At 44.1% G+C, this 25,252-nt stretch overlaps 1 protein-coding gene across 2 annotated transcripts in view; it reads right to left on the bottom strand.

Annotated features, from left to right (window-relative positions):
* Positions 1–960: 960 nt before the first annotated feature.
* OXGR1 (oxoglutarate receptor 1) overlaps positions 961–25,252 on the bottom strand; it is a 40,411-nt gene continuing 16,119 nt past the window's right edge. The window contains exons 1-2 of one of the 2 annotated variants that reach the window (XM_068265252.1): positions 10,680–11,028; positions 961–3,708 (exon numbers count right to left, since the gene is read on the bottom strand). In XM_068265252.1, the coding sequence (XP_068121353.1) occupies positions 2,595–3,704 (1,110 nt within the window). In that variant the 5' untranslated portion in view covers positions 3,705–3,708; positions 10,680–11,028 and the 3' untranslated portion in view covers positions 961–2,594. Of the gene's footprint in view, positions 3,709–10,679; positions 11,029–25,252 lie in introns of those variants that run through there. The other variant, XM_068265253.1, reaches the window with a different exon arrangement.

Raw genomic sequence — 25,252 nt, 5'->3', positions numbered from 1 at the left:
GGTGGTAATGATCACCTCTATATGTGCTTTGAATATTGGTAATCATTTACAAACCATTCCTTTTAAATATCTCACAAAGTGGTTGTCCTTGGAGAGCCAACTGTGGTCATATTTATCATGTGATTATTACCCATGCAGTACTTTATTTTATTTTAATGTTTTTGTTGAGGCAGTGAAGGGGGCAGTGTAAAACTTACACTGAGGTCCATAACTCTGTAGCCACACCATTCTCTGCAGAATAATAAATAAATCAGGCCCTCAGAGTCTCTAGTAAGCTGCTGTAAGCCCTTGAGTGTATTGGTAAGGCTGTTGTCTTTCATGTGGGAATTGAGACTTTGACCAGGGTTCAATTCCTGGCTCAAAGCAGTATGTGAAACAGTAAGGTGTATGTGGGCAAGGCTCCCTAAATATCCTGCACACCTGTGGAGCATAGAAGCACTTTGAGTCCGCCAGGGGGAAAAGCGCAATATAAATGTTATGTGCCTTCTCTTCAGGATTCTTGGAACAACTTACAGTTCAAGTCCATTTAGAAACTGCATGGAAGTGTAACAAAGGTTTCTGTGTTAAAGGCAACAAGTGGTAAAATTCAAGATTGATTTTTATTTTTTATGTTTTTTTTTCCTTGTTTATACAAATTTCTAGGAAGTTTTCAGCAATAAAACTGTTCATGAATTTATGCTTCACATCATTTCTTCTAATGCACCTATTTTACACAGTACTGTAAAACCTCTGCATTTTTCTTCACTTATCCAACATAAGTAGAGATGAGGACTGGGCAATAGAAAGGAATGGAAGGATGGAAGTAGATTCTGGACTTCGCATTTAAGTAGATCTCCGGGGGTAAAAACAGTGCATACACTTTTACATTGACAGCATATGATAGACAGAAATTATTGAGATGTAAAGTAAAGAACGTCAGACTCTTAGTTAATACAAAGTTTAATAAAGACATCTTCCACATCAGTAAAGCAAAACAGTGTTTTGTACAGCTATAATTAATATTGGGATTAGAACAGATGTCACTGGCAACCACAAATGACCTGTGATTATAGTTTATTGTTTAGAATTCTGTTTAGTATACAGCAATAGTCTATCATTTCAAGTATATTATCCTAACAAATGAATCAGAACTACACCATGTACTGGTGTTCTGTGTTATTAGCAGCACGTTCTGTAGAAAAAAATACTGACCTTGTGACAACTCTTAAATATAGTTATGCAATGGAAACTTTAAGTTGTTACATTCAACGTGTCTTGAGTGTCAGATGAAAACTGTGGCTGTACAGAGAAGACTTTCATAAAAACTGAAGGCCAAGTTTACCAAAGCTGAGCCTCAAAAATCCTCTCCTACCCTGCTTTTTTTTCTAAAGGGACTCTTTAAAATGACTAGTTTGGTAGAGCCGAATGACATGTTTGGTAGAGACTGAGTCCTTTCTCCTTTTATGGGTGCATGATGCTTAGTTAATATCAGCAAACACATCACCTACATTGACTTTTAAAGAGCTACAAGAAAATATGGGGCTCCTTTCACTGCCAGTCCCTACTGACTCAGTGCTGTCTACAGTGGGCACACAGACATTAATAGCTCTCAGTCCGTTTAATGTTTTTCCTTTTTTTTATAAGCTACATTAAAGTATTTTTAAACAAATAAAGTAAGTCGGCAGCAATGGAGGAAAGGAATGCAGTTTTGCTAAATACTGTGTTTAGCATCAGTATACACCTGTTACAAGAGTAAAATGCAATTGACCTGATTTTAAAACATTCAGCCCCAAATACAGTCACCCTATTCATTCACTGGAACGTATGTGCAATGCTTAGCTATTTAATAGCCCAATGCCAAAACACAAATCAAGCACCTGTCAAGGAAGCTGATGGAAGGTGAGTATCTTGCTGACTGTAGAGTTGGCCGGTCAATGTGCATATGCGGCGCTGGCCATACATCCTCTATCGCACTCCCGTGGCAGGGAGCATTCTGCACATGTGCAGTAGCAATTTTGATTACTGCGCAAGCTTAGAAAGCTCCTGGCGGCAGGAACACATGGGAGGAGGAGCGCAACACGGAGCCGTGCATCTAACATTGAAGGGAGACACCGGAGAAATGGCGGAGTGCAGGATGACGGCGAGGGACCAGGAACACTTCAGGAGGCTGAAAAAAGCCCCAGGTAAGTTAATGGGCATTTTTTTTTTACTTTATATTTCCTTTAAAGTGTACCCGAGGCAAAAAAATAAAATAAATAAAACTAGATACATCCTGCAGTGGCATCTCATGTCCTCCTGACCCCCACAGTTGCCACTTGCCGGCCCCCAAAAGAAATCTGACAAGAGCTTGTTGGATTTCTGATTGCGACTGCGCTCCTCTTCATGTAAGAGACATACCGCACCTGCACAAGTATGGGTGTGCCTGTGCAGTAAGCTGGAGCCACTTGTGCTCATGCTACTTACATGGGTGCAACATGGCCGTGCGCATGAAGAGTTTCATGGTTGTGATCTTCAGGAGGGTCCCGGACGGCAGCTGTGGAGGTGAGGAGAACACAGGAATCCGCTGGAGTGGTATCATTCACACTTATAGCTGTTTAGATGAAAATAGCAGTAACTTATGGCTGATGTTTATAAGGATTGGACTTATAAACTGTCTGAATGGCATGCTGAAAGTTACCCCCTACGGCAACATAAAGTAACAAATTTCCAAATGTGTTCAGTGAAGCCACTGGTCTAGAGGCTAAGTACAAGGCATTCATGTGTTTTTCATATACACAACTTACTGGGTAAAGTCGTGTTTCAATACGAATAGCTCTAAAAATATGTAAGGGTAAAAAACATGCATAAAAAACAACCAAAAGAATGACAACAAGCCTGCGAGCCTTTTTCTTTTGGACATCATTGGTGTAGGGTCCATTTGCTAGGCTGCAATTGATGCAGGTGTAAGAGAGAGTCACTACTAGTAAAGGTAATGCAAAGCCAAAACAAGTGAGGCAGGCGTTGTACCAGCGAACATCGTACCTATCAAAAGATGCAGCAAAGTCAATACAAGCCACCGTATCTTGTATGTTTTTCATCAGGACCACCATCGGAAGCACCTCAATGAGTGCAACCACCCATACAGCTGCACAAGCTACAACTGCCCATCTCCTCTTATGGATGGCATGAAATTTCATGGGATGGACAATGACAAAGTAGCGGAAGATACTGAAGACTGTGAGGAAGAATATGCTACCATACAGGTTGAAATGGAAAGCAATGCGAATCACTTTGCACATAAAGTCCCCAAGAGTCCACTTTTCTTGATTAGCATAATTGTAAACTAAGAATGGAAGGCTGCTAAGATGTAGGAGGTCTGTGATAGCCAAGTTCAGCAAGATGATGGTGCTTGTTCTCCATGGCCTCATCTTCAGAACATACACTGAAATTGACATAATATTTCCTGGAAATCCAATTATGAATATGATGCTGTACAGTGCTGGTACAAAATATACCTTTACAACACTCTCCATTGTACTACCTGTACAGTTAGTTGTTGCATCACTGGTACTGTAGACAAAGGTAGAGTTCAATGTAGCACTTAAAGTTGTAAAGTTGAATGTTTCATCTGTGGTGTACAGATAAGGCGTGTTGAATGTAGTGCTTGAAAAGTTGTCTGTTTCTTCTGTAGTGCTGTACATAAGTGTGGCGTTTATATCGAAGTTGAATTCATTGTTTGTTGTCATCTTCCTAGAAGAAAATTAGAAAATAGAGTATTATTTATTGATATTACTCCAGCTTTTTCCTTGGTGCTATACAATAGAAAATACACAGATTTCTATAAACAATGGTTAATTTGCATATATTCAGCAGTGATGCACTGGGAGACATCTCAAGCTCACTCCAACCTGAATTATCGCAAATTCTTTCTGTTTTAAGAAAGCAAACTTTTTTTTTTTTATAAACAATGAGGGGATACAGGATACACAAATGAAAAGTACAACCTACATGTGGATGATATGTACACATATTACATAGCAGTACTGGAATACACTAGGAGAGAGGGTCCTGACTCCTGCTCTTCTGAGTTTAAAGGACTACTGTAGGGGGTAGGGGGAAAAGAGTACCTGGGGCTTCTAATGGTCCCCCGCAGACGTCCTGTGCCCGCGCAGCCACTCACCGATGCTCCGGTCCACGCCTCTGGTTCACTTCTGGAATTTTGAAGTTTTTAAGTTGGAAAACCACTGCACCTGCACGGCGTGTACTCACTCCCGCTGACATCACCAGGAGCTTACTGCACAGGCACAGACTGTACTGGGCCTGCGCAATACACTCCTGGTGATGTCAGCGGGTGCAAGGGCGTGGCCGCGCAGGCGCAGTGGTTTTCAGACTTTAAAGTTGTAAATTCCAGAAGTGAACTAGAGGCGTGGACCGGAGCATCGGTGAGTGGCTGCACAGGCACAGGACGTCAGCAGGGCACCATAAGAAGCCCCAGGTAAGTTCAACTCTTTTTCCCCCTACCCCCCTGCAGTAGTCCTTTAAAGTGGATCCGAGATAAACTTATACTCATTGCATAATTGTGTTCCTTTCATATAGTTTATAGGGCATTCCTCAAGCCAGATACTTTTTTGTTTTGCTTTAATACTCTAATTCCCTATAAACTAAACAAGCCTCGCCCACAGTTCCTTTTGTGCCTTGGCACTGTAGCAAGGACTTATGGGAGCTCAGTCTGGGCAGGAGGAGGAGGTTACTAGCCATTGATTTCAGAGGCAGAGGGGAGGAGGGAGGAGGAGAGGGGACTGAATTTACACACAGGTAAGCTGATAGCATCTCCAGCCCTCAGCCTGTGACAATGTGACAAACAGAACATGGCTGCCCTCATTGTATCAAAGGAATAAATAATCATAAACTGTTGCAGCTGTTTGCAGCTAGATATGCTGTGTAAACTTTCTAAACTTTAGATAACATATATAGACAAGTTACTTGTTATAGTTAGTTTTTCATCTCGGATCTAAGGGCAAGGAATGCAACAGATCAACAGGACTTTAACCTTCTTGCCAGTTATCCCGAGCTGAGCTGCGCAGGAGGATTGCTCAGGCCTCGCTGGGCCGATTTTTACAATTATTTTTTATTGCATGCAGCTAGCACTTTGCTAACTGCGTGCATAACTCGATCGCCGCTGCTCGTCGCCGATTCACCGCTACCAGTCGCGCTGTGCCGCCCCCCCCAGACTCCTTGCGCAGCCTGGCCAATCGTTGCCAGGCAGCGCTGAGGGGTGGATCGGGACTCCCTCTGACGTCACGACATCCATGACGTCGGTGACGTCATGACGCCATGGCGACGGGGGAAGCCATGCAGGAAATCCCGTTCTGAACGGGTTTTCCTGCTTGCGCAGATCGCCTGAGGCGATCGGTGCGGGTTGGGGGATGCCACTGCTCAGCGGCTATCATGTAGCTAGCGCTAGGCTAGCTACATGATTTAAAAAAAAGTGCTGCGCTGCCCGCTTGCTGCAATAATTGGAACGGCAAGGGGGCTAAAGAGGGCCCAATAATCATATTAGGTAATAAAATTAAGGATCTAAAAGACAGGTCATTCGCTGGACATAAAATCATAAGGTTATTGAACATGAAATTAAGATGACATAGGCCATAACAATTAAAAATGATAACAAAAGCACGTTACTTGTTACTTAACAATGTCTGTACACACATCTCAATTCCCTACTATATGTGTAAATAATAAAAGGCCCTCTCTCCTATTGGGGGAGTTTCATACAACCCACTCCCCCATACAGGGTTGCTTAGGAGAAATTATCCCCAAAATAGAGATATAATATGGTTTGAAAGAAAGATGAGCTTTTAAAACATCAGGGGGAAAAAAGTCTTGGCTTAAGAAGTAGTAAACGAGGTGAACTGATCAAGTTCATCTCTTAGTAATTGAAAAAGTGTGAGACCTAGATCCAAATAGGATCAAATTCATGTATTAAAACTATTTGTTAATAGCAGGGGCATAACTAGAAATCACTGGGCCTACCTGTGAAACTTTGGATGGAGCCCCCCTCGCTTTTTGCACAGATAAACTGAGGACCAATGTTATTCCATTGGCTAGAGCACACTTGAATGTGTCCCCATGCAGATAAAATCAGACAGCAGTGAAGCAGGCATTTTCTCTCTCAATTATATTAGCTTCTGTGATAAAACGTGCATGTTTTCACACATGCACACACACATGGGGGTTGATTCACTAAACCGTGCTATGACAAATAGCACACCTTATCAAAGATATCACACCTTATCAAAGTTAACATGCCTTATCAGAGTAGCATAGTGAGTGCTACAAACTTATGCCTGCTAACTGGCAATGGCACTGATCCTGCCCTGAGCCCCTGCGGGTTCATAGCTCTCTTTATGCTACTCTGATAAGGCATGTTAACTTTGATAAGGTGTGATATCTTTAATAAGAAGTGCTATTTGTCATAGCACGGTTTAGTGAATCAACCCCATGGTGTGCAGAAAACGCATAAAGAAAACCGACAGACGAGTGTGCACCCAGCCTCAGCTTATTACACTCACTCTGTCCTGGACTGAAGAAGCAGAACTGGCTGTGCAGACTTCTCCAGCATCACTACAGTACCCAGCACTTGAGAAGGGGGTGGATGTGCTGGGGTCCAGGCACTATACACTCTATTTTATCTCAGGCTGCGCCACCTTACACACAAAGCAATTAACACAAGTCTTTAGAGCAAATACAATTAGTATGAGTTCGCTGTGGGGTATTTTCCAAGTCCAAGCAATTTTGATGTTTATATATCCACTGCGCTCTCACAATCAGATAACTTCCTACAAAGAGAAAAGACTGTACATCACGTAATACTGTTTGCACAAGCACTCAGAAATCCCTGTGCAGTGTGAACCAAGTGCCGTCACTCATGAATAAAACAACCACCACCCCTCAATCAGGGAGGCTCACCAGATTGTAGCCACATGTCTTTACAGGTGGGTCTCAGGCTTTACACTATGCTTCACCATGGAACATCAGTGAATCATACCAGGGTCCAGTATGAATCTATTTTAATCTTCCATAAAACTTAAATAAAACATATAAAAACGTTCATCGTGCAGCATGAATACAAGTATCTGTCAACATCCACGCTTCTCACGCTACTATGTACTTACAAGATCCCAGAGGGTAGATAGCATATCACAGCGGTGTTCCCAGAGACTGGAATAGCTCTCACTTGGCTATCGGGCGGCGTCCCGCTCACCGAGATCCCACGCTAGTCCGCCCCTGATGAGTCTGGTGGATGACGAAACGCATAGGGCGGAGCCAGTACGCCTGACGTAATTATGCAAGGAGGTAGCGGCGGTACGCGGAGGGAAGCCGGACTAGCGTGGGAACTTGGTGAGCGGGATGCCAACTGATAACCAAGCGAGAGCTATTCCAGGCACTGGGAACACTGCTGTGATATGCTATCTACCGTCTGGGATCTTGTAAGTACATAGTAGCGCGAGAAGCGTGGATGTTGGCAGATACTTGTACTTCATGCTGCGCAATGACATTTTTTTATATGTTTTATTTAAGTTTTATGGAAGATTAAAATAGATTTATACTGGACCCTGGTATGATTCACTGATGTTCCATGGTGAAGCATAGTGTAAAGCCTGAGACCCACCTGTAAAGAGAGGTGGCTACAATCTGGTGAGCCTCCCTGATTGAGGGGTGGTGGTTGTTTTATTCATGAGTGACGGCACTTGGTTCACACTGCACGGGGATTTTTGAATTGAGTGCTTATGCAAACAGTATTACGCGATGTACAGTCTTTTCTCTTTGTAGGAAGTTATCTGATTGTGAGAGCGCAGTGGATATATAAACATCAAAGACACTATACACTGCTGCACACTGGCACAATGAATAGGGACTCATTAGAACAAGTGTGCAGAGAGTAGAAAGCTTTTTCTATCCATGCTTTTTCTATCCATGCCCTTAGTTATCAGTCTCTCAGGACAGCGGGGAAGGGGGGGGGGGACCCCCTTGCAGCTGCATCCCTTGCAGGGGCTATTGTTACATCCCTGGTTAATAGCTTTGTATGATGGCTCGATCAGGAGTGCAAGCAAAATGGCGCTGGATAGATAGTTGAGATTTTTCTTTAAAAATGACACAAAATGCTCTGCTGTAATGTACAGAGTCAGGGGCGGCGCCAGGGGGGTGCTTGGGGGTGCTCGAGCACCCCCTAGAATTGTCCAAGCACCCCCAAAGCACCCCCTGGAGTGAACTGACTTCAGGCGTCTAAAAGACGCCAAGTCAGTTCACACAGCGGCAGCACGGAGCAGCATGCACGGCTACGGTAAGATGGCCGCCCGGAGCCCTGTTCTGCAGACTTCGAGTCTGCAGTGCATGGCTTCGGGCGGCCATTTTCCCGTAGCCCTGCTCTCTGCATGCAGGCAGGAAGTCTCGTCGTGACGTCGGGAAGGAAGAGGATCGTGGGCGCGCGGGCGCTGCGCGCCACAATGAGGTCGGGACTCGGGACAGGAGGTCGGGAAAGAAGGTCTTCTGGCTGTAGGTGAGTAAATGGGTTTTTCTTTTCTTTTTCAGGTGATGCTGATTGTGCATATTGGGGTCATATCTGCTACGGATTGTGCATATTGGGGTCATATCTGCTACGGATTGTGCATATTGGGGTCATATCTGCTACGGATTGTGCATATTGGGGTCATATCTGCTACGGATTGTGCATATTGGGGTCATTTCTGCTACGGATTGTGCATATTGGGGTCATTTCTGCTACCGATTGTGCATATTGGGGTCATTTCTGCTACTGATTGTGCATATTGGGGTCATTTCTGCTACCGATTGTGCATATTGGGGTCATTTCTGCTACCGATTGTGCATATTGGGGTCATTTCTGCTACCGATTGTGCATATTGGGGTCATTTCTGCTACCGATTGTGCATATTGGGGTCATATCTGCTACCGATTGTGCATATTGGAGTCATATCTGCTACCGATTGTGCATATTGGGGTCATATCTGCTACCGATTGTGCATATTGGGGTCATATCTGCTACCGATTGTGCATATTGGGGTCATATCTGCTACCGATTGTGCATATTGGGGTCATATCTGCTACTGATTGTGCATATTGGGGTCATATCTGCTACCGATTGTGCATATTGGGGTCATTTCTGCTACGGATTGTGCATATTGGGGCCATATCTGCCACCGATTGTGCATATTGGGACCATATCTGCCACCGATTGTGCATATTGGGACCATATCTGCCACCGATTGTGCATATTGGGACCATATCTGCCACCGATTGTGCATATTGGGACCATATCTGCCACCGATTGTGCATATTGGGACCATATCTGCCACCGATTGTGCATATTGGGACCATATCTGCCACCGATTGTGCATATTGGGACCATATCTGCTACCGATTGTGCATATTGGGACCATATCTGCTACCGATTGTGCATATTGGGACCATATCTGCTACCGATTGTGCATATTGGGGTCATATCTGCTACCGATTGTGCATATTGGGGTCATATCTGCTACCGATTGTGCATATTGGGGTCATATCTGCTACCGATTGTGCATATTGGGGCCATATCTGCTACCGATTGTGCATATTGGGGCCATATCTGATAACGATTGTGCATATTGGGGCCATATCTGATAACGATTGTGCATATTGGGGCCATATCTGATAACGATTGTGCATATTGGGGCCATATCTGATAACGATTGTGCATATTGGGGCCATATCTGATAACGATTGTGCATATTGGGGCCATATCTGATAACGATTGTGCATATTGGGGCAATATCTGATAACGATTGTGCATATTGGGGCCATATCTAATAACGATTGTGCATATTGGGGCCATATCTGATAACGATTGTGCATATTGGGGTCATTGGACGTGTTTTTTGTTAAAATCTGCTCACATTACGTGTATTTTCTTGAGAAAACCTGCACAATTATGTGAATTTTCTGGGAAAATGGTCACCAAAACTTGGGCCCTCTGTCTTTGCGTTGCACTTTTAAAGGGAACCCGAGGTGAGAATAATATTGAGGCTGCCATATTTATCTCCCTTTAAGCAATACCAGTTGCCTGGCTGCCGTGCTGGTCCTCTGCCTCTTATTCTTTCAACCATAGACCCTGAACAAGCATGCAGCAGGTCAGGGGTTTCTGACAATATTGTCAGAACTGACAAGATTAGCTGCATGGCTTGTTTCTGGTGTAATTCAGTTCACTACTACAGCCAAATAGATCAGCAGGGCTGCCAGGCAACTAGTATTGTTTAAAAGGAAATAAATATGGCAGCCACCATATCACTCTCACCCTGGGTTCACTTTAAATTACAGTTAGCCCCGCCCTCATCCGGTCATGACCACGCCCATTTTTTCGCGTTGTAGCCACACCCATTTTTTGCCATAAAATCGCAACGCATTTCGCGGTCAACAGTCCTGCTTCATCAGGCAGTACAGGAGCATATAAAACTGGTTCAGGTCCATAAAGTGTGTGAGCACCTCTGGACCTGAACCAGTTTTATATGCTCCTATACTGCCTGATGAAGTGGGACTGTTGACCGCGAAAACGCGTTGCAATTTTATGGAGCTGTGAATGATGATAGTAGTAAAAATGTTTCTGTACCGTGTTAGCCAAACAATATATGTAGGTAGAAAAAACCAAAGTCTTGTAAAAGTAATACCTTTTAATGGCTAACTGATAAAGTTAAATAATGCAAGCTTTCTGGGATCTAGTCCCCTTCTTCAGGCATATTTCTAGATGTTAGCTGTAGTAAAACACTGATGCAGGTAAGCTGCATGAAGATGGCAGTTGTACTGGTTGCTGTTTAGCAGTTAGATGTCATGTGATCAGCAGGCTGGAGCCAGTGAGCTTATGCAAGCAAACATGAAATCTAGCAGGTTTCTGAAGATAGTGAAGCCAAGTCAATCATGTTACATAAGGAGTCATGAATCCCATTCCACAATTTAAACCTTCTGTTAATGTCTTGAACATTTTCATAAATTTGTACTCAGAAATCTTTCTTGCTTGTTCATTTTTGAAGTTACCCTTAAGAATAAATACTTTTAGATCTTGCATGCTGTGTCCTGGTTCGCAGAAGTGTTGGCCCACTGGTGTGTCCATTTTACCCTCATTAATTTTAAAGCGGTGATGGTTCATTGTTGTGCGCAGTTTTTTTCCTGTTTCTCCTATATAGATTCCTCTTGAGGGGCATTTCATGCAGCGTATCATGTATACAACATTGGATGATTCACAGGAAAATTGGTCTGATATTTGATGATATTTCTGTGAGTTTGGTATTTGTATTTGGCTTGTGCACAAGATATAAGGGCAGGTCTCACACCTTGCGTTATTACAGGGTAATGTGCCTGGAGTTTCTGGTGTAGATAATGTAATCAGCCTGCTGATCACATGACATCTAACTGCTAAACAGCAACCAGTACAACTGCCATCTTCATGCAGCTTCCCTGCATCAGTGTTTTACTACAGCTAACATCTAGAAATATGCCTGAAGAAGGGGACTAGATCCCAGAAAGCTTGCATTATTTAACTTTATCAGTTAGCCATTAAAAGGTATTACTTTTACAAGACTTTGTTTTTTTCTACCTACATATATTGTTTGGCTAACACGGTACAGAAACATTTTTACTACTATCATCATGCAAGATTTGGAATGTAAAACCCTACTGAAGAAATTGGCACAACTAGACAGTGACATCTTTTTTCTATCAAAGTGCAAGAAAGAAAATCTGATCCCAAAAGGTATTACTATCAGAAACCCAATTCAGCATACCTTCAACACCCATTTTTCACAGCAACTCTGCTACAGAACAGCGGAAAGGATCAGGAATCATCTCATTAAGGTTTGTTACAGCAAGAAGAGAATTACCCAAGATAATCTACATTTACTCTATTCTACAATGCAAGGACCATCATCAGAAAGCCTTAAATCTACATTACAGAAATTCTACAAACAATTACAGCACCGTTTAATTCAAAACAAGAAAAATAAACTTGACAGCCTGAGACTCAAAGCTGCAAACATTCTGGAGAATGATACAAGTGAACCCCATTCAGAGCCTAAAACTGCCAAACTTTTACCTGTGGTTAACTTGTCCAGCTATAACCCTAGCAAGACTGAATTAGCTGTTCTATCTAAAGGACTCACTTTTTGCCCCACCAAAAGATTTGATGAAACAGAATTTTGTAGTGTAACGACTTAGATGGGCGCTTCTGATTGGCCGCAACTAAGAACAGCTCCTGTACGGACGCTGTCGGCGGTATTTTGATTGGTTATCTCGGGGTGCATTGTACTAATTGTCTGTGGACATGGTGAGCCTGAATTTAATGACTTTCCCCGGTGTTTTACACAAGTGGGATGTTATAGGTGAGTGTCCGCAGTATATGGATTATATATAGCCATTATGGGTGATATTATGACTATTTTAAGGCACCTTTACTGACAATGGATGGAACGTGATTCCTGATTGGTGAATTCAACTGTCATGAATATGCATTTATGTTAAACAGTAGTCTTCTATGTGGTCCTCTTTTGGACCTTATATAGCTGTGATTAGCAATTCTGTAGCAGTGTGGGTCTGTCAGGATCTGAGAAAGGACCTAGGAAGGCCCGAAACGCCTGTGCGTCTCCTATGGGGCATACCCACATGTGGATTTTAACATGTTGTAACTTTTAAGAAGATTGCTAAAATAAAAAGATTTTAGATGGTGCGAATCTTATGGAGTAATTGACAGAATTTTGTAGTGACATGGAAGAATTTTTTCGGAGGATAAGACTAAAGGAATTTTTTCATAACAAACCTAAATATTCATCATTTGAAAACACCGAACCTACAAATAGCAAAACCAAAAAGAGCAGTACCTGGACACCAAAATCAGGGCGGAACAAGAAATTAGAAGAATATATTGACAACTTCAGGAAAAGAATCAAATTGGAGATACTGGACAAACAAATACAGACACGCTACAACCTCAACACTCAAGAAAGGAAAGCAATACTGAACCTTAAAAGCAATAACAACATAGTAATTAAACCAGCTGACAAAGGAGGAGCTGTAGTGATTTTGGATAAATCCACCTATGTTCAAGAAGCAAACAGACAGCTCTCCAACAACACCTACTACAAAAGACTAGAAACAAACCCCACGCTACAATACTCAAGGGAATTGAAGAATATGCTTAATGATCTTTCCTCAGTATCAACTAACATACTTACATTAATACCAGATAATCCGAAAATAGGCACCTTCTATATCTTACCAAAAATACACAAAGAAGGAAACCCAGGTCGACCTATCATCTCTGGTTTGGGGACACTAACAGAAAAGATATCTGGCTGGGTAGAAAACATCCTTAAACCCATGGTAAGGAATACAGCCAGCTACATCCAGGACACCACTGACCTTCTTAACAAATTGACTGCCATGGGTCCAATCCCAGAGGGTGCTATCCTGGCTACAATGGATGTTGAATCACTTTATACCAACATTCCACACGAGGACGGTATTGCAGTTTGCCAACATTTCCTTCAGTTGAATGATCTACCAACAGAGCCCACACTACAACTTATCAAATATATACTAACTCATAACTATTTTTCATTTGGGAATGATGTATATCTACAGACAATGGGCAGTGCTATGGGAAGTAGAATGTCACCCCAGTATGCAAATTTATTTATGGCCAGATTGGAGGAAAACTTCCTTTCAACGTGTGAAATTAAACCATGGGCTTACTTCAGATTTATAGACGATATCCTATTAATTTGGACAGCATCACAGGAAGAATTAATCACATTCCACAAAAACTTCTCAGAATACCACAAGAACATCACGTTAACGCTCAACTTTTCATCCTCCCATGTCAGTTTCCTGGATACTACAATTTATATACAAGATGGATTTTTAGAAACATCCATCTACCGTAAACCAACTGACCGGCATATTTACCTCAAGTGGAATAGTTTCCACCCGGAACACACCAAAAAATCTATTGTTTACAGCCAGGCTCTGAGGTATAACCGAATATGTTCTGTTTCAGAGGACAGAGACAGACAACTTATGTCACTACGTAATATATTCATAGATCAGGGATATCATCCACGAATCGTTGATGATCAAATACACAGAGCAACTTTAAAATCTAGAGAGGAACTATTGAAATACACCCCAAAGACTGAAAACAACAGAGTCCCAATAGTGGTCACCTACAACCCAAGATTAAAGACACTGAGGAAGATATCGAAAGCCCTGCAACCGATACTTCATAAAGACAAACGCCTGAAAGAAGTTTTTCCTGATTTACCAATGCTTGCTTTCAGACAACCTCCCAATTTGAGACAAATGATTATCAGAAGTGCATTATCTACACCAGAAACTCCAGGCACATTACCCTGTAATAACGCAAGGTGTGAGACCTGCCCTTATATCTTGTGCACAAGCCAAATACAAATACCAAACTCACAGAAATATCATCAAATATCAGACCAATTTTCCTGTGAATCATCCAATGTTGTATACATGATACGCTGCATGAAATGCCCCTCAAGAGGAATCTATATAGGAGAAACAGGACAAAAACTGCGCACAAGAATGAACCATCACCGCTTTAAAATTAATGAGGGTAAAATGGACACACCAGTGGGCCAACACTTCTGCGAACCAGGACACAGCATGCAAGATCTAAAAGTATTTATTCTTAAGGGTAACTTCAAAAATGAACAAGCAAGAAAGATTTCTGAGTACAAATTTATGAAAATGTTCAAGACATTAACAGAAGGTTTAAATTGTGGAATGGGATTCATGACTCCTTATGTAACATGATTGACTTGGCTTCACTATCTTCAGAAACCTGCTAGATTTCATGTTTGCTTGCATAAGCTCACTGGCTCCAGCCTGCTGATCACATGACATCTAACTGCTAAACAGCAACCAGTACAACTGCCATCTTCATGCAGCTTCCCTGCATCAGTGTTTTACTACAGCTAACATCTAGAAATATGCCTGAAGAAGGGGTCTAGATCCCAGAAAGCTTGCATTATTTAACTTTATCAGTTAGCCATTAAAAGGTATTACTTTTACAAGACTTTGTTTTTTTCTACCTACATATGGAGCTGTGAATAAATTGTATATTTTTTACTCTGCATTTGAGTATATGTCCACTACCAGAGGGAGGTAAGTCCACCTCTACTTCCCTCTTTTTATCATTTTTAGAACATTGTTTTACTCTGCTTGGCTCCTCTGTTCGTACATATTACAGCACGATTAAGTCCACCCCTGGTGGAGGGGTTCTTTCCCCATTTTCCTCTACAGAGAGCGACTTTTATACCTGAGTGGGGTCAGGTACTAATACTCCCCACCTGCCTGTCAAGTGGTTGCCTGATGGTAACCCACCTTTGTGAGTATAAGAACCTTTGACATTACATTATATATTGAGCTTACCAGACAATATTGCACTATTGGGCTCTTGGTGTACTCTGTTTTGTTTTTACATGTGTCTGAAAGAGGTAACCGTGTTTCTGTGAGGCACAGAAAAATGAAGTGTGACAAATTTGCCCTTATTGATTGTAATTTCTGCACGCTTTTTAAATAATCAGATCCTAGTTCTTCATGTGAAGATTCTTAACTAACCCCCTTATCTCTTTTTTATTTGTCTTTTCTCTTGGAAAGGTTTTTTTTTCAAGATAATTTTTATAACATTTTGAAAAAGAAATGAAATTTAACAACAAAAAAAAGACAAACAAAAGAAGGAAAAACAAAACATCCTCCAGCATTCCAAGGAAAAGTATCATCAATACAGATCAGTATTATACAAAATAGTAGATATGATCTGCTGAATTACAGGGAAATATAATCACAGAAGTATTATCTCCGAATGTCAATAATTATAAAGCATAGTTAGTTAGTAAATGAGTTATAAGTTGAGGTCTTGCACCATCACCGTGAGATCTAAATGAGGAATTATGGTATCTGAAGCATCAATCCATGTGCCCCACACCTTATCAAATTTACCAAACTGGGATCTGGACTGATACGTGAGTTTAAACAGCGGGAGGATTTTATGGACCATCCCAACCCAATCCGATACCGTGGGAAGAGAATTCTGTTTCCACCTTGAAGTAAGAGCTTTCCTAGCATAGAACAGAACAATATGGATTAGTATTTTTTTATATGATCTACATACCATGTTGCCCCGAATCCCCAACATACACGCCTGATATGACAGGGAGTTTAAGCTTAGAGGAAAGGAAATTGATAATTTATTTCCAATAGTCTTGTACCTGAGGGAAGTACCATACACAATGTAAGAAATTAGCACTAGGTGCTTTGTATTTGAAACATAGGCCTCTCTTGGCACGGTTTAGATGTATTTGGTGAGTTAATTTTGAGTTGTATTTGTATTTGGTGAGTTAAGGCCTGGATTTACACCACAGAAGCCTATATACACAGATGTTCTGGCACCCTAGACTTCACCCTCCTTGAACCCACAAACTCCCCCCAGAACCGCACCACAAGTGTGCTGGCCGGACCAGCTTTCACCTCTTTCCTACTTCCCCTGCCTGACGTAGGTAGCCACAGGTGTCCCTTAGTATTAGGTAGCCAGGGTAACCTATCATTTATGCTCCACTCGGGACTCTGGATAGGGAAGGAGGAAGGGAGATGCTCAGGACAGGAGTGAGCTGCCTCTCCATCACCAGACGCCTGTAGGCATGCACCTACAGTGCCGTATGGAAAATCCAGCCCTGCACCTAATTGTCACTGGTCATTGACACTGTGGGAAAGGTATGTGCAAACCTGACAATCAAAGCTGCTCTCTATGCCTTCCTATTTTTCGAAGGGTTGAGAAGAAATGGTCATCTTGAAAGATATCGAGAAGACACTTGGAAAGTAAAGAAGAGAAGAATTGGGAGGGAGCCTTCCAGGGAAGAAGTGTTTGTGATTTTCTCCCTATGTGTGAATTTCAGTTACCTCACTAATGCTCTACTTAAATCTTTCTACATTTATACCAGATGTAAATAATTCTGCATTGCTAGGTAAGATAAAAGAGTGCTAAAGAGCGAATGACAGTATTGGGTAAATGACTGTGGTTAAGAATACACGGTACTGGCTACTTATTGTGGCCTTTAGATTTCCTTTCAGCTACTCCTTGGGACTCGGTGCTGAATGATAAATCAATAAAAATGTCAGTAAAAATGTATCAAAATTATCAATCTGACCAGATGTAAGATCTTTGTCTTCCATCTTACTGTTATAACAATGAGTCCCTTAATGGTCCTCTTGTTTTACCCCGCCTCTTGTTTCACCCCCCCCCCCCCCCCCCCCACCACCATTCCTTTAGATTGCAAGCTTGCAAGGGCAAGGCTCTCTCACCCCTTTGTGTCTTGGATTTTGTTATCCATTTCATAGCTTGCACTCTGTCATATATTTTATTCATCATGTTACATCTGTCATTGTAACCACCATTTCTGCATTTTCTACCAGTGTCCATATTTTTAATGTATGTCATTGTCTGTATCATTCTGGACCCCTTATTTGTTTTCCTACTCTGTACAGCGCCACAGAATAAGTTGGCGCTTTATAAATCAATTATACTACTACTACTACTACTAATAATAATAGATACGTGGAGACCATACTGTAGTAAGTAACTGTACAGCACTCTTGCCTTGCAGTGGTGGAGGGCCAGGGTCTTGTCCCACCTATGAAATGGTCTACATGGAGTTTGTATGTTCTCCTTGTGTTTGTGTAGGTTTCCTCCAAGGGCTCCGCTGTCTTACACGTAATGATAAACATTCTGTTAGGGAAATTGCCTCATACATAGGAAAGCTGAAACTTGCCCGAGGCAGCAAATAACAGCCTCTGCAAAAAATCTCATGTATGCGGTACAGCGGGTCCTGATGCCCCTGGCACGTCAGCCAGTGATCAGCCTGGTGGACTCATTCAGCCAAGCACCAGTAGAAAGCATTGTTCTATTAACCACTATTGCGAAAAATTAAAAATACCTACATATAAAATGCAGATTTCTACCAGAGTAAAATGCACTATAGATTACCTTTTTTGGTGTCCTGCTATCACTTATAGTATGTAGGGACAATCGGACAGATTTTGGACTAGTCCATGTTCTCATGGGGTATTATCAGGTACTTCTTTATTTACAAAAGCACTTACTGAAAGCCAGTTGCTCAGTCCAACTGCCTGAATAGTGTGCAAACAAGTAGGCAAGCAGGCTGGCTGGCATCTTTTAGTTACATAGTTATTTGGGTTGAAAAAAGACATACGTCCATCAAGTACAACACACCAGCCTGCTCCCTCACATATCCCTGTTGATCCAGAGGAAGGTGAAAAACCCTTACAAGGCATGGTCCAATTAGCCCCAAAAGGGAAAAAAATTCCCTCCCAACTCCAGATGGCAATAAGATAAAATCCCTGGATCAACATCATTAGGCATTACCTAGTAATTGTAGCCATGGATGTCTTTCAACGCAAAGAAAGCATCTAAGCCCCCTTTAAATGCAGATATAGAATTTGCCATAACTACTTCCTGTGGCAATGCATTCCACATGTATAGATTCTTTTCTGGAAGTACTTTTGTAAAGAATAAAGGTAATACTGAGAATCTCCCATGAGGACATAGACTACTCCAAAATTTGTCAAATCTGTCAGCTTTTTACTCCCTACCGTAAATGACAGCAATGTAGGAAAACAGTAATTATTACTGCATTTTAATCTGGGAGAAATGTATATGTTATACAGTATGTATTTTACATTTTGAAATGTTTCTTAATAGTGGTCCTTTAACCACTTCCCGACCGCCGTATATACAATTGGCGGCCGGGAAGTGGACCCCGCAAGGACCACCGTATAGACAAATGGCGGCGGTCCTTTTACGGGGATGGGCGGCGCAATCGCGTCATTCGTGACGCGATCGGCCGCCGGCTACTGGCTCCGCCCCCGTCGCGCTGTAACCCGCCGGCCGCTCGGAAGCGCCGGCAGGATACTAGCACCTGGATCGCCGCATACAAAGTATATAATACACTTTGTAATGTATACAAAGTGTATTATACAGGTTGCCTCCTGCCCTGGTGGTCCCAGTGTCGGAGGGACCACCAGGGCAGGCTGCAGCCACCCTAGTCTGCACCCAAGCACACTGATTCCCCCCCCCCTGCCCCCTGATCGCCCACAGCACCCCTCAGACCCCCCCCTGCCCACCCCCCAGACCACTGATTGCACCCAATCAGCCCCCTAATCACCCATCAATCACTCCCTGTCACTATCTGTAAACGCTATTTTTTTTTATACCCTAAACTGCCCCCTGCTCCCTCCTGATCACCCCCCACCCCTCAGATTCTCCCCAGACACCCCCCCCCTGTGTACTGTATGCATCCATCCCCCTGATCACCTGTCAATCACCTGTCAATCACCTGTCAATCACCCGTCAATCACCCGTCAATCACCCATAAATCACCCCCTGTCACTGCCACCCATCAATAAGCCCCTAACCTCCCCCTTGCGGGCAATCTGATCACCCACCCACACCAATAGATCGCCCGCAGATCCGACGTCAGATCACCTCCCAAGTGCATTTTTACATCTCTTCTCTACCCTAAACACCCACTAATTACCCATCAATCACCCATCAATTACCCCCTATCACCACCTGTCACTGTTACCCATCAGATCAGACCCTAATCTGCCCCTTGCAGGCACCCAATCACCCGCCTACACGCTCAGATTGCCCTCAGACCCCCCCCCCCCCTTATCAATTCGCCAGTGCAACATTTACATCTTTTCTTCCCTGTAATAACCCACTGATCACCTGTCAATCACCCATCAATCACCCCCTGTCACTGCCACCCATCAATCACCCCCTGTCACTGCCACCCATCAATCAGCCCCTAACCTGCCCCTTGCGGGCAATCTGATCACCCACCCACACCAATAGATCGCCCGCAGATCCGACGTCCGATCACCTCCCAAGTGCAGTGTTTACATCTGTTCTCTACCCTAAACACCCACTAATTACCCATCAATCACCCATCAATTACCCCCTATCACCACCTGTCACTGTTACCCATTAGATCAGACCCTAATCTGCCCCTAGGGCACTCAATCACCCGCCCACACCCTCAGAACGCCCTCAGACCCCAGCCCTGATCACCTCGCCAGTGCATTGCTTGCATCTATTCCCCCCTCTAATCACACCTTGAGACACCCATCAATCACCTCCTGTCACCCCCCTAGCACTCCTATCCATCAGATCAGGCCCAATACAACCTGTCATCTAAAAGGCCACACTGCTTATGACTGGTTCCACAAAATTCGCCCCCTCATAGACCACCTCATCATCAAAATTTGCAGATGCTTATACCCCTGAACAGTCATTTTGAGACATTTGGTTTCCAGACTACTCACGGTTTTGGGCCCGTAAAATGCCAGGGAGTAGTCTAGAAAACAAATGCCTCAAAATGACCTGTGAATAGGACGTTGGGCCCCTTAGCGCACCTAGGCTGCAAAAAAGTGTCACATGTGGTATCGCCGTACTCAGGAGAAGTAGTATAATGTGTTTTGGGGTGTATTTTTACACATACCCATGCTGGGTGGGAGAAATCTCTCTGTAAATGGACAATTGTGTGTAAAAAAAATCAAACAATTGTCCATTTACAGAGATATTTCTCCCACCCAGCATGGGTATGTGTAAAAATACAGTGCACAAAAGAAGCTCGTTTGCCTGGCACTCAGCGAGGGGGGGGGTTTCTAAGAAGGAAAAAGTCTATTGCACCTGTGAGTGCCAACTCTGTCCTGGTTCACTCCACTGTTAGCTGTATATGAGGAGGCGTGCTTCCGGGCAAATTGAAACACAACAAATTCACAGAGCATACAAGGCAGTCCGTGCACAGCTTCCCAAAATCACATTTATTTTGCCATAATTTTTCGCCAGCAGGCAAGAAACATGTCACATTCATAAGACATATACACAGTGGATCGATCTGACCTGAGTGGAGGACGGGTGTGGGAGGGTGACCAGGGGATGAGAGGACGGCGCAACAGCCGTTTCGCGCCGGTGTGGCGCTTGTTCACGTGCGTTTGTCCCAGGGCAATGGCGGCGTGCACGGACTTCCGAGATGTTAGCTGGGAGCCCCGCCCATCACGCTCGCCATTGGCCCGCAGTGTTGGGGAGTGAGTGTGTTCGGGTTGAGGGGGAGGAGACCTATTGCGTATCATTGTGGGTGTGAGAAGTGATGTGTCCGCCTATGGGGTGAGTCTGTGAAGGAAAAAGAGGAGGATCGCCTGTCCCGGCGAATGTCATAGTGACGTGCCTTACTATATTCAACAAGTGCCGAAATATCATATATAACATACATTCTTGGGCTAACATGCCAAAAAAAACCATCCCTGCTTCAAATCTTAGTGGAAGTGCATGCTATACCTATCAGGAAGACCTACATCACCCCAAATAGATCCCATTGTCGTGACTGTTACAGTCTCCATATGCTACCATTAAAAAAACATTTTTATTTACACATATTGGTTAAAACCACCTCGTATCCCTACTTAAAAACACTGAGAGGCAGGGGGGAATGGGAAAGAAAAGGAGCAAACGAGGCCTAAGGACTGTTCTCTGGGTAAAATCCTTTACTCCCACCCACTGTCCTATTCCTATTCTGAGCCGACCACCATTGGTTCGGCCAGACCTGGGTGTCCCCCAGGATACTATGTCCAAAAGCGCAGAGAGAAGAAAAGGGGCAGAGATTACTGGCACACAACCCACCGTAAAGGAACATGGGAGAGCAGCATTGCACCATAGAAAGAGGGAGAGTTGCATAAGACCAACGCCACCATCGGCGTCCATTAGGGTTAAATCAGGAATAGGGTAAGGGCGTACTGGACCAGACGGTGCATTGACGAAATGGTCTCACTCCAAAGGGGGAGAAAGGCAATCACCGAGCCCACTCTTCCCCCATAAAAAGGAGAGTGAATATGGCCACCAGAATGCTGGTGGCACCTCTTGTCACGTCGACCTCCGTACTCATTATACACCTGTCTCTCCGCCCACCCTCTTTATGCAACATCGCTCTAGGCATGCCAATGAGCTACGGTGCAGAGTTTTCTGTGCTCAGGACGTCCACCGGTGTGTGGAAATCTCAGGGAAGCACATGCAGAGATATATAAAGCAGGGAGGTCTCCCATTGTGCAGAGGAGAGAAATTTCCCAAGAAAAGGGGAAGATAGGGGAGAAAAGAAGAGGAGAAGGAAGAGAAAGTGTGTTGGGAATGGAAGGGAAGGGAGGCGGGGGCCATACTCACTGGGGCTAGAGAGAGGGGAAAGCACTCCCATGTCCACCCACAAGTCCATGGGAAGAGGGGAAGCCCCAGAAGCTCAAGGGTCGAGGAAACAAGATAGTTCCAACCTATCATTGAGGCCCAAAGGCCCCATTGCTTCTGTGCGTAAGATTACATGAGATTCACGACGAGTTAGCTCCTGATCTCTATTGCCTCCCCTTCTTGGGTTTGCAACGTGCAGGAGTCCCGCAAATTTTAAACATTTGGACTTGCCTCCATGGGCTTCTCTGACATGTTCAATTAGGCGAGGGCATCCCCTCCCCGACCTGATGGACTTGAGGTGTTCCCCCACCCTCTCTTTGAGGGGCCGAGTTGTTTTGCCCACATAATAAAAGTGGCAGGGACAGAAGATGACATAAGAGACAAATTCTGCCTGGCAGGTTATGAAAGCCCTAACCTCCCACTGTACCCCTCCCAGCCTGAGGTTCGTGCCTTCCAACATTTGTGGGCAATATTTGCAGTTGCCACATTTATAGTTCCCCCTAGGACGTCTGATGGTCAACCAATTGGGTGATGTGACGGAGCGGAATTCCCATGGACTTGTGGGTGGACATAGGAGTGCTTCCCCCTCTCTCTAGCCCCAGTGAGTATGGCCCCCGCCTCCCTTCCCTTTCTTCCCCGACACACTTTCTCTTCCTTCTCCTCTTCTTTTCTCCCCTATCTTCCCCTTTTCTTGGGAAATTTCTCTCCTCTGCACAATGGGAGACCTCCCTGCTTTATATATCTCTGCATGTGCTTCCCTGAGATTTCCACACACCGGTGGATGTCCTGGGCACAGGAAACTCTGCACCGTAGCTCATGGGCATGCCTAGAGCGATGTTGCATAAAGAGGGTGGGCGGAGAGACAGGTGTATAATGAGTACGGAGGTCGACGTGACAAGAGGTGCCACCAGCATTCTGGTGGCCATATTCACTCTCCTTTTTATGGGGGAAGAGTGGGCTCGGTGATTGCCTTTCTCCCCCTTTGGAGTGAGACCATTTCGTCAATGCACCGTCTGGTCCAGTACGCTCTCACCCTATTCCTGATTTAACCCTAATGGACGCTGATGGTGGCTTTGGTCTTATGCAACTCTCCCTCTTTCTATGGTGCAAGGCTGCTCTCCCATGTTCCTTTACGGTGGGCTGTGTGCCAGTAATCTCTGCCCCTTTTCTTCTCTCTGCGCTTTTGGACATAGTATCCTGGGGGACACCCAGGTCTGGCCGAACCAATGGTGGTCGGCTCAGAATAGGAATAGGACAGTGGGTGGGAGTAAAGGATTTTACCCAGAGAACAGTCCTTAGGCCTCGTTTGCTCCTTTTCTTTCCCATTCCCCCCTCCCTCTCAGTGTTTTTAAGTAGGGATACGAGGTGGTTTTAACCAATATGTGTAAATAAAAATGTTTTTTTAATGGTAGCATATGGAGACTGTAACAGTCACGACAATGGGATCTATTTGGGGTGATGTAGGTCTTCCTGATAGGTATAGCATGCACTTCCACTAAGATTTGAAGCAGGGATGGTTTTTTTTGGCATGTTAGCCCAAGAATTTATGTTATATATGATATTTCGGCACTCGTTGAATATAGTAAGGCACGTCACTATGACATTCGCCGGGACAGGCGATCCTCCCCTTTTTCCTTCACAGACACACCCCATAGGCGGACACATCACTTCTCACACCCACAATGATACGCAATAGGTCTCCTCCCCCTCAACCCGAACACACTCACTCCCCAACACTGCGGGCCAATGGCGAGCGTGATGGGCGGGGCTTTCAGCTAACATCTCGGAAGTCCGTGCACGCCGCCATTGCCCTGGGACAAACGCACGTGAACAGGCACCACACCGGCGCGAAACGGCTGTTGCGCCGTCCTCTCATCCCCTGGTCACCCTCCCGCACCCGTCCTCCACTCAGGTCAGATCGACCCACTGTGTATATGTCTTATGCAATGTGACATGTTTCTTGCCTGCTGGCGAAAAATTATGGCAAAATAAATGTGATTTTGGGAAGCTGTGCACGGACTGCCTTGTATGCTCTGTGAATGTGTAAAAATACACCCCAAAACACATTATACTACCTCTCCTGAGTACAGCGGTACCACATGTGTGGCACTTTTTTACACCCTAAGTGCGCTAAGGGGCCCAAAGTCCAATGAGTACCTTTAGGATTTCACAGGTCATTTTGCGACATTTGGTTTCAAGACTACTTCTCACGGTTTAGGGCCCCTAAAATGCCAGGGCAGTATAGGAACCCTACAAATGACCCCATTCTAGAAAGAAGACACCCAAAGGTATACCGTTAGGAGTATGGTGAGTTCATAGAAGATTTTATTTTTTGTCACAAGTTAGCGGAAAATGACACTTTGTGAAAAAAAACAATTAAAATCAATTTCCGCTAACTTGCTGTAACGATTGTGGAATTCTCTCCGTGATCAGCACACAGGGCGTGCGCTGACACTGCGGAAATCCTCCACAAGCGTATAATTTGAGGGAACCCAGCAAAAGGTGCAATGCACCTGTAGAGGGAAATTCCTGTCGGCAGGTGGAGCTGTGGAGTGCAGAGGAACAGCTCCTCTGCCCTGCCACACACGCCAGACAGGAATTGCACGAAGGGAAGAAACACAGGGCAAGATAGCCCTGAAAGAGAGAGATCAAAGTGACAGAGGGTATGTGTGTCCACCAATCTAGTCGCCACCCTGCGACGATGAACACACAACCATGAAGAACAGGTGAGAAGGCAATCGCCAGAGATGGCGATTGCTAACAGCGACACAAGACTGAATAAGCACAGATGAGGAATGTATGTATGTCCACCAATCTAGCCGCCACCTGCGACGGCGGACACACAACACACAAATTTCTTGGGAAATTTCTCTCCTCTGCACAATGGGAGACCTCCCTGCTTTATATATCTCTGCA

This window comes from Hyperolius riggenbachi, chromosome 2 (genome assembly GCF_040937935.1).
Source record: "Hyperolius riggenbachi isolate aHypRig1 chromosome 2, aHypRig1.pri, whole genome shotgun sequence".
Lineage (NCBI taxonomy): Eukaryota > Metazoa > Chordata > Amphibia > Anura > Hyperoliidae > Hyperolius > Hyperolius riggenbachi.
The sequence above is the reverse complement of the archived record's forward strand: the minus strand, read 5'-3'. Positions and strand labels throughout refer to the sequence as shown.